Raw genomic sequence first — 8709 nt, 5'->3', positions numbered from 1 at the left:
GCACTCTTCTTTTCCTTTGACGGACCTTCACCAACTTCAATCAGCTGGTTCACTATACCCTTCCTCTTTCTAGAACTATAGGTTTTCAGAATCTTCCTTTCTGAATCACGATTATCCTTCCCAGGTTGATCAGTTGGCACATCTCCGTCGTTCTTATTTGGCTGATCAACTTCATCTACCATCAGATTGGAACGTACGACATCATCCATAATCGGAGATGAACGATCCCCATCAGAATCAGATGAAAACGTTTCTCCACTTTTAGAAGTCGCATCCGATGTTCCACGACTAACCGATGGGTTTCGCAAAACCCAAGTAGCACTCTCCATTAAATCTTGGTGCTTTTTCTTCTTCTTGGACACCATGATACTCAACAGAAAGCAATAACAGAAATAGCAGGTTTCTTAAAACTATAACACAAATTTGAAAGCAACAAATCAGACCTATATTCACCTGGGTTTTGATCGGAAATCCAAGATAGTCTTACTGGAAGAAAACGGCAGCGAACGGCGGTGGATAGGAGGTTCACGCGCCGGCGCGTGTAATTCCGGCAGCCGGAGGAGGCGGCGCGTGGGATGGCGGTGCTGGTCGGATCTGAATGAAAATTTCAGGGTTTGCAATTCGAGTTTGTATGAATCGATTGGTGGGGGTGGTGAGATGTAAAAATCAAACGAAAAAAACTAAAAATTCGAGGGTGGAAGGCAGTGAACAGTGCCAGATCGCCTTTCTTCACGAACAATATTATCTTGAATGTTATTTTTGTCGATCATTTTTCCGCCTAAATAATAACATTCATCAAGAAGTGTCTTTTTAAATGTTCATATTTTCGTGTGATCTTGATGCCGGAAAAAAAATCCAAAAAAACGAAAAATAAAAATAAATATTTTGCTTCCCCCCGTTTCCCTCGATTGGTTATTTCCCCATTGCTCATGCCCCCATATATATATATATATATATATATATATATATATATATATATATATATATATATATATATATATATATATATATATATATATATATATATATATATAAGATAACAAATAAAAATAAAATAAAATATAAAATAGAAAGAGATGTCATGGAAATGGTAGAATCAAATTTCCATGGGTTTTAGATCATGGCTGGAATTTAATTTAGGCTTTAAGCAGCAGTTAAGTCGTCAATAAATCGACGTTTGGTGATGACTTAATTAGTAGAGCCGTATGCATTTATGAAAACATATATATAAAGGGACGTACCTTGGAGTGTGCAAAAAGTAATAATAATATTAAATAAACAAGTCGAATTCAAGTCAAGCTTTATATGGTAAGCTCGAACTGAATCGAGCTCGAGCTCATCAAATTCTAAACGAGTTGAGTCGAGCCCGATCGAGCTCTGCTCGGCTCGTTTACACCCTAGCTACCACTTCGTTTTTAGGTCTCATATAAGAGTGTTATCAGTTTTTTAAACATAAATTAAAGTAGATCAAAAGATCAGTGTGTTATAAATACGTCATATTAAACGTCTACTTCAGATCAAGAGGTCTGATTCAAATTAACAAGATTCTACTTTTTGACAAATCTATTGATCATTTATAATACAAAGACATTGCACACGCAATCGCAAAACTAACTATTATGAACCATTGTAGCATCGAATAAAACTGATTCAAACCTATTAAGATTCAACACTTGAACAAACCAATAAAAAATCCTCAATCTTCAAACAACAACCAAGACCAACAACCAATTATTCGAAGTAACAGTAGCTGAAAACTTATTATTATAAAATAACTTAAAATGACAAAATATAAAATTGTAAAAATAATATATTAAAGAGCTTTTAGTAATTTTATATTAATTAACTCTACCTTTTTCATAAGTTATATTTGTAGAGCTTGTGTTTTCAATAAGCTACTAGTAATAACTTCTATAATTTCGTATATCAAACAAAGGGGACCTCATGAAAAAAAAAAAAAAAAAAAAAAAAAAAAAAAAGAAGCTAGATTATTAATTTAATCTTCCGTAAACTCCTAAGATTATTTGTTCTTATTAGTAACATCTCTTTGTGTGACAACTCATTCCATCTGTTCGATAACCGAACACAAAAATCGTTAAACAAGTTTGTCAAAAAGCCTAAATATATGGACCACAGAAATCCTCAAAGTTCCCGGCACCAAAAGCTTCAATTTTAATCCTCAAATTTATCCTCTTGACAAAACCAAACATTCTAACCTGTTTCAAACCCAACCCCATTAATTTGATTAATCCATAACCTTCTTCTCAAATTATTTTGGACACAATTTACAGTTCCGATCCGATCTCTGGTGTCGTTTGAAACGATGCCAGAGGTCGGAAACATTGCTTCCGGCGTACAACCACCCAACTCCTTGTTTGGTAAATATGAGCTAGGAAAACTCTTAGGGTGCGGCGCTTTCGCCAAAGTCTACTATGCTAGGGATATTGCCACGGGCCAAAGTCTCGCAGTTAAAGTATTCAATAAACAAAAGATCACTAATAACTCGAGTCTCATGTCAAACATCGAGCGCGAGATTGATATCATGCGCAGGCTTCGACATCCCAACATTGTTAAATTGTATGAAGTTTTAGCTACGAAAACGAAGATATATTTCGTGATGGAGTTTGTTAAAGGTGGTGAGTTGTTTGCTAAGGTGGCAAAGACCCGTCTTAGCGAATCTCAAAGCCGAAAATACTTTCAACAATTGATCTCCGCGATCGAATATTGTCATTCTCGGGGTGTTTATCACCGAGATTTGAAACCCGAGAATCTTTTGATCGATGAGAATGGTAATTTGAAGGTTTCGGATTTTGGTTTGAGTGCTTTAACGGGGCACATTCGAGACGATGGTTTGTTACATACGTTGTGTGGTACACCGGCTTATGTTGCACCCGAGATCCTTACGAAGAGAGGATACAACGGATCCAAAGCGGATTTATGGTCGTGTGGGGTCATTTTATTCGTGTTGACGGCCGGATACTTACCATTTAACGATCCGAATCTCATGATGATGTATAAGAAAATCTACAAAGGGAATTATCAGTTCGCGAAATGGATGTCTTCGGATCTTAGAAGACTATTGGCTCGTCTTCTTGATACAAATCCAACGACAAGGATCACGATTGACGAGATAACAAGTAATCCGTGGTTCAAGAAAGGAAGTTCGGGAACAAAGTTTTACGATTGCGAAGATGAAGAGTTCTTGGTGAAGCCAGAACCGGATGCTAAAACGACGCCATTAAACGCGTTCGACATCATCTCATTTTCCTCGGGTTTAAACCTCTCGCCTTTTTTTGATAGCACGTATAACACACATAGTCAAGGCGAGAAACTAGTGGTTGCGGGCCCACCAGAGGAAGTTATTAACAAGATTCAGGAGATTGTAAAAGAGGATAATGTGAGGATAAAGAAACGGCGAGATTGGGGTGTGGAGTTGGTATGGCAAAACGGTAAATTTGTGATTGGGTTCGAGGTTTTTCGATTAACGGAACGAATGGCGGTAGTGGAAGTTCATAGTAGAGGTGGAGGTGCAGAGTTGTATGATCAAATTTGGACGAACAGGATTAAACCAGAGCTGCTCGAAAGACGATTTGACATTGAACATTCACAACATTAAACATAAGCCAAACTAACATGGTGAAATATGAATATAGAGCTGCTGGACCCATACTATAACATACATGTAATTGCCCAAACTACCCATATTGCCACATCTAGTTTTGGAAAGCAGAAAAATCAGTTATTTCAACTTTTCATATGGTATAAGTTCAATAGTGAACCATGTATATATCTATTATATCTGTATGTATACTTATACGGCTTTCGCTTGGTATATACAGCATCAATGGTTATATTGAGCTTAATATTACTACAAGTTTACCAAAAAAAAAAAAAGTGCTTTAGCAAGGATTAAAAGTTACATGACACAATCCAGTGCAAATTTCATATGAAACAAATATAATCACACAAGCTACAAGTGAAGCAATATGAACATGTAGAATACTAGATACCTCGAGAGTTGGAAATGCATACAACTCAAGGCAGCTGATCCTGCTGAGGTGGCAGTGGGCCTAGTTGCTCTGGTTGTACTGGTTGCTCCGGTGATGCTAGGGACTCGGGTTGCCATGTCCAAACGATATCTTGAAGGCCGGGTCTTAAACCCTCGTTTAATACTTTTTGATATTCCAAAGTATCTCCATTAGATTTATTCACCTCAACCATGTGAAAGGATTGAGCAAGTTCAAATATTTCAGCATCAATTGACAAAATTCCTTTTCTACCCTCCTTTGTTCCCTCCAATTTCATCAATCCCGGTTCTCGTTTACTAATCTTCATCTTCAAAAGTTTAGCAACTTCTTCAAGTTTCGATATAATAACCGACGCAGGTCGACATGAAGTAAATCTTGCTTCTTTCTTTTGCCTAGGTTCTTCAAACAATGCAGTCAAGTCAAACCCTGGTGAAAGGGCAATTATGTCAAATGCATTCAAGTGTGGAGGCCTCATTACTTCCCGTTTTTCCTCAGACGAACTCGAAGCTCTATCGGACTCATTTTCATTCTCGTTTCTTGGTTTTTTAACATTTGTTCCCTTTTTAAACCATGTGTTTTCTTTAATCTTTGCAATTGTGATCCTATAAGTCGGATTCGGATCCAACATTCTTGTTAACAATCGTTTAACCTCGGGTGGAAACCAATTTGGGCATTTAAATTCCGCCTTACCAATTTTCCTATACATTTCCATTAAATTTGAATCATGAAACGGGAGATAACCGGTTAATAAAACATACAAAATGACCCCACATGACCAAATATCAGCCTTATCCCCATCATACCCTTTTCGGTTAATTACTTCAGGTGCCACATAAGCAGGGGTCCCACACGTGGTATGAAGTAGCCCGTCTTGATGCTTAGATTCGGCTAAAGCACTTAACCCGAAATCAGAAACTTTCAAATTATCATTTTCATCCAATAATAAGTTCTCGGGTTTCAAATCTCGATGATAAACCCCTCTGCTATGACAAAAATCAACCGCGTTGATTAACTGCTGAAAATATTTACGGGCAACAGATTCTTTTAACCGACCTTTCGATACCTTATCAAAAAGCTCGCCTCCTTTTGCATATTCCAACGCGAAATATATCTTAGTTTTGGTGGCCATTACTTCATAAAGCTGTAAAATGTTAGGGTGTTTTACTAGTCTCATAATAGATATCTCTCGTTTGATCTGGGTCATAAGCCCGACCCGTATTACCTTCTCCTTGTCTATTACTTTAATAGCCACACCTTGACCCGTTCTTGTATTTCTACCGTAATATACCTTTGCAAATGTCCCTTGACCGAGTAATCTACCTAACTCATATCTTTCCATCAAAACGCTCCCTTTAACATCCATGATTTCCATATATAGTAATATAAACAATTAACTAAAAGACCCTAGTCTTTGATCTTAATGAAGTAGCTCAACCGTCTTCACACAAATGATGCACCCAAGAATTAACCGTAATGTAACCTCGGGTTGTGGTGTCGGGATCTGATGAGCTGGACACAATGTAACCAGTCTCATCAAAAATGAAGATGGTTAGCTGAAAACAAACAGAATCATGGACCTTTACGCACATCTTTCGGCATTCCCCGGCCTTTCTATTTGGAATATCAACAAGAGGTGTTTTGGTTATAAATACACTTGAACTCTTTATGAATTACTAAACAATCCAACCCTATAAAAAATTGTAAACAGATAATGTTTAGTCTTTTAAAAGAAGAAGGATCATCACAGTCACAAACATAAGTTAGAAGGGATTTAATAAGACTTGCTAATCACATAAAAAAGTACAAACCAAATTTGCAGTTCATTTGTTCATGAATATTGCAAACCATTTTGTGTGATCTTTTAAAAGGGCTGGCAAAACAAACTGACCCATAACAGACCACCCCTAACCTGTTACATGAGAGGTAAGGTAAATCAAGATCAGCCAACAAAGGCAGTCCAACCAGCTGAGCCAAACTCTAAAATGATTTTTTTAGGATAAACCAAGTTTTTCGTTGGCTCCTATGCTACACACTAAAGGTCCATCTTAGATAATTTTTACTTGCAAACAAATCCTAAAACGTACTTTATTGCGAAATACAAAGAAACACTATGTTCGCGTCTTTCTGCAATCCAATTTAACTGAAATAAAATACGGTGTACATCACAATTTCTGTCCAGTAACAAAGATTTCAAGTTTTTAAAATATTAAAGCATTTTTTTCATTTTTTTCATTGCTCTAAGATTATAATTCATTGCCATCAAAACATATATGATGGTTTACAAGAAGTCAACGGTATAATTACTTATGAAAAAATTTAAAGCTAATAAAGCATTTAGTGGAAGAATACAGCATCTAAATATACAATATGAACCAAAAAACTCAAATCCAGTGTTCACAAACATAAAAACCCTAACTTAATTGTTACTAAATAGCAGGAATACATAAGCGATAGCCGTTTAAATCACTGTAAACAAACGTTTAATACACGCAATTGACAATTAGATCCGATCAGAAACCAGTTAAATCTCAAACAGTTAACAGATTACATCTATCTAAATCAAGCTGAAAAAAACTACATAAAACTACAACTACATACATATAAAAATAGAACTATAATAGAATTGAAAATTACCTGCTCCAATCTATGGTGCGGAAACAGTGGTTTAAATTTGATTTGAAGAAATGAAATTGTATTTGTTTAAGAAATTTTTGTTAAGTTTGAAGGAAAAAAAGTTAGAATTGAATATTGTAAATGGGTTGCAGGGATAGTAACGTGTATATAAATCTTGGTATATACGTTGAGGGTTTAACGTATGGGAGGGATCGTGTTGGATCCCGAATATTCATTATTTAATGGTTATTATTATTATTATTATTATTATTATTATTATTATTATTATTATTATTATTATTATTATTATTATTATTATTATTATTATTATTATTTGTTATTATCATTATTACTATTATTATTATTATTATTATTATTATTATTATTATTATTACTACTACTACTAAGGTTGTAAAAGACGCGAGTCGGGGACGCATCGGTCATACCTAAAAAACGACGCGTCGGACGCAACGGAGACACAACAAGCGTTAACTAACGTTGACTTTTTAAAATAGTTTTATTATATATATATATATATATATATATATATATATATATATATATATATATATATATATATATATATATTATAATATTATATATAGATGGAATATTAAAATATAAATTATATTTATAGTAAATATGAACAATTAACAATTATTAACAATATTACAAAAAAAAAAATATGAAAAAATTGACCGACTTTGACCGACTTTTTCGGACTTTGACTAACTTTTTCTGAATTTGACCGACTTTTTCTGACTTTGACAGACTTTTTAGCAACGACGCATCGGCCATGCCCAAAAAATGAGGCGTCGGCCGACGTGTCTGCCAAGTCGGCCGACTTTTGCAACACTGATTATTACCGTTAAAATTTTTCTAAATATATCTCTAAGTAAAAGATAATCTTATGCATACATGAGTATACATAAAATAAGATGGTGGAAGATATATTCACACTACAAGTAAATAAAGCATGTGAGAAAATTTTAAAGTTTTTTTTTTTTTTTTAAAAGCAAAAAGTATTTTTATTATAACCTGGAATATAATATTACAAATCCCTACACACATCTATACAATGATAAGAATAATATCGGAACAATCGGAGAAATTGGATTATACACAATAGTGAGTTAAAAAATCGGGAGCGATGTAGCCAACTTAACGTTAAGCGGGAACGAACTTGAAAAACAAGCAGGGAAGGAGAAGACAACAGTATCGATCAAGCGGCGACAAAGTTGCCAAATAACCTTCTCTTTTAATCTAACCCACATAAGCTAAGAAGGGACTGCAAACACTACCCGATTTATGTAATGTCATGTTAACCGATACCCATGCGATTTGGAGGTGATGCCACATAAAAGGAAGAGTTAAGGAGCCATTGATGCCAATCGATAGAGTTTTTCTTCCGAGAACGGGTTGAGATCCAACTAAAGCTTTGACTTTGTATCTCGGAGAAAATTTTAAAGTTACCTTTAGAGTTTTAGAAAAATTCTAATTATAAGTTATTAGATTTAAATTATACTCGTAAATTATTAATTGGTGATTTTCATTCTAATTTCTATAATACTCAGATATCGTAACGAATATATATATATATATATATATATATATATATATATATATATATATATATATATATATATATATATATATATATATATATATATATATGTTTAAATTGGCTAAGAATTCCATTAAAAACACTTATATCATTAATTCAAATACATTTAATTCACAAAATATAACAATAATAATAAATTGATAAAACTCTTATGTAGTTATGTTAATAAGCAAATTCATATAGTTCTTATTATAATAAGCAAAAAGAAGTTGATGCAATTTTCACTTTCATGAACACAATAGTATTGCATGTGTGAAATGAATTGATACAATGTTTATTGTTGTAAGGAAAAAAAAATCGATATATATTTTCATTTTTATATTATAACACACTTTTCAATCATTTCATTTTTTGTATGAAAAGAAAGTTAATACAATTTCGATATAATAAAATAATCCATTATATATATTTTTATTAAACTAAACATTATACGGAGTAATTAGA

The 8709-nt window shown here is 33.8% G+C and overlaps 2 protein-coding genes across 4 annotated transcripts; one reads left to right on the top strand and one right to left on the bottom strand.

Annotated features, from left to right (window-relative positions):
- The first annotated feature begins 2246 nt into the window (after positions 1-2246).
- LOC139899078 (CBL-interacting serine/threonine-protein kinase 11-like) lies at positions 2247-3725 on the top strand. Its single transcript, XM_071881893.1, has one exon. It carries the CDS (start codon positions 2324-2326, stop codon positions 3614-3616), a length of 1293 nt encoding a protein of 430 aa, XP_071737994.1. The 5' UTR covers positions 2247-2323; the 3' UTR covers positions 3617-3725.
- Positions 3726-3887: 162 nt separating this feature from the next.
- On the bottom strand, positions 3888-6799 carry LOC139902970 (CBL-interacting protein kinase 2-like). Of its 3 annotated transcripts, none has more exons than XM_071885701.1 (3): positions 6663-6799; positions 5837-5937; positions 3888-5716 (listed from the first exon to the last, which is right to left on the bottom strand). In XM_071885701.1, exon 3 carries the CDS (start codon positions 5398-5400, stop codon positions 4036-4038), a length of 1365 nt encoding a protein of 454 aa, XP_071741802.1. In that variant the 5' UTR covers positions 5401-5716; positions 5837-5937; positions 6663-6799; the 3' UTR covers positions 3888-4035. The 3 variants fall into 3 exon arrangements, with proteins under 3 accessions (XP_071741802.1, XP_071741803.1, XP_071741801.1); XM_071885702.1 differs by having other exon boundaries at positions 5874-5937; XM_071885700.1 differs by lacking the exon at positions 5837-5937 and having other exon boundaries at positions 6663-6797.
- Positions 6800-8709: the final 1910 nt, after the last annotated feature.

Source organism: Rutidosis leptorrhynchoides, chromosome 3, assembly GCF_046630445.1.
Source record: "Rutidosis leptorrhynchoides isolate AG116_Rl617_1_P2 chromosome 3, CSIRO_AGI_Rlap_v1, whole genome shotgun sequence".
NCBI lineage: Eukaryota > Viridiplantae > Streptophyta > Magnoliopsida > Asterales > Asteraceae > Rutidosis > Rutidosis leptorrhynchoides.
This window is presented reverse-complemented; position numbering and strand designations above follow the sequence as displayed.

Bases quoted from the DNA above. Each gene is read 5' to 3' on its own strand.
- LOC139899078 (XM_071881893.1), top strand. From the start codon at position 2,324: ATGCCAGAGGTCGGAAACATTGCTTCCGGCGTACAACCACCCAACTCC.
- LOC139902970 (XM_071885701.1), bottom strand. From the start codon at position 5,400: ATGGAAATCATGGATGTTAAAGGGAGCGTTTTGATGGAAAGATATGAG.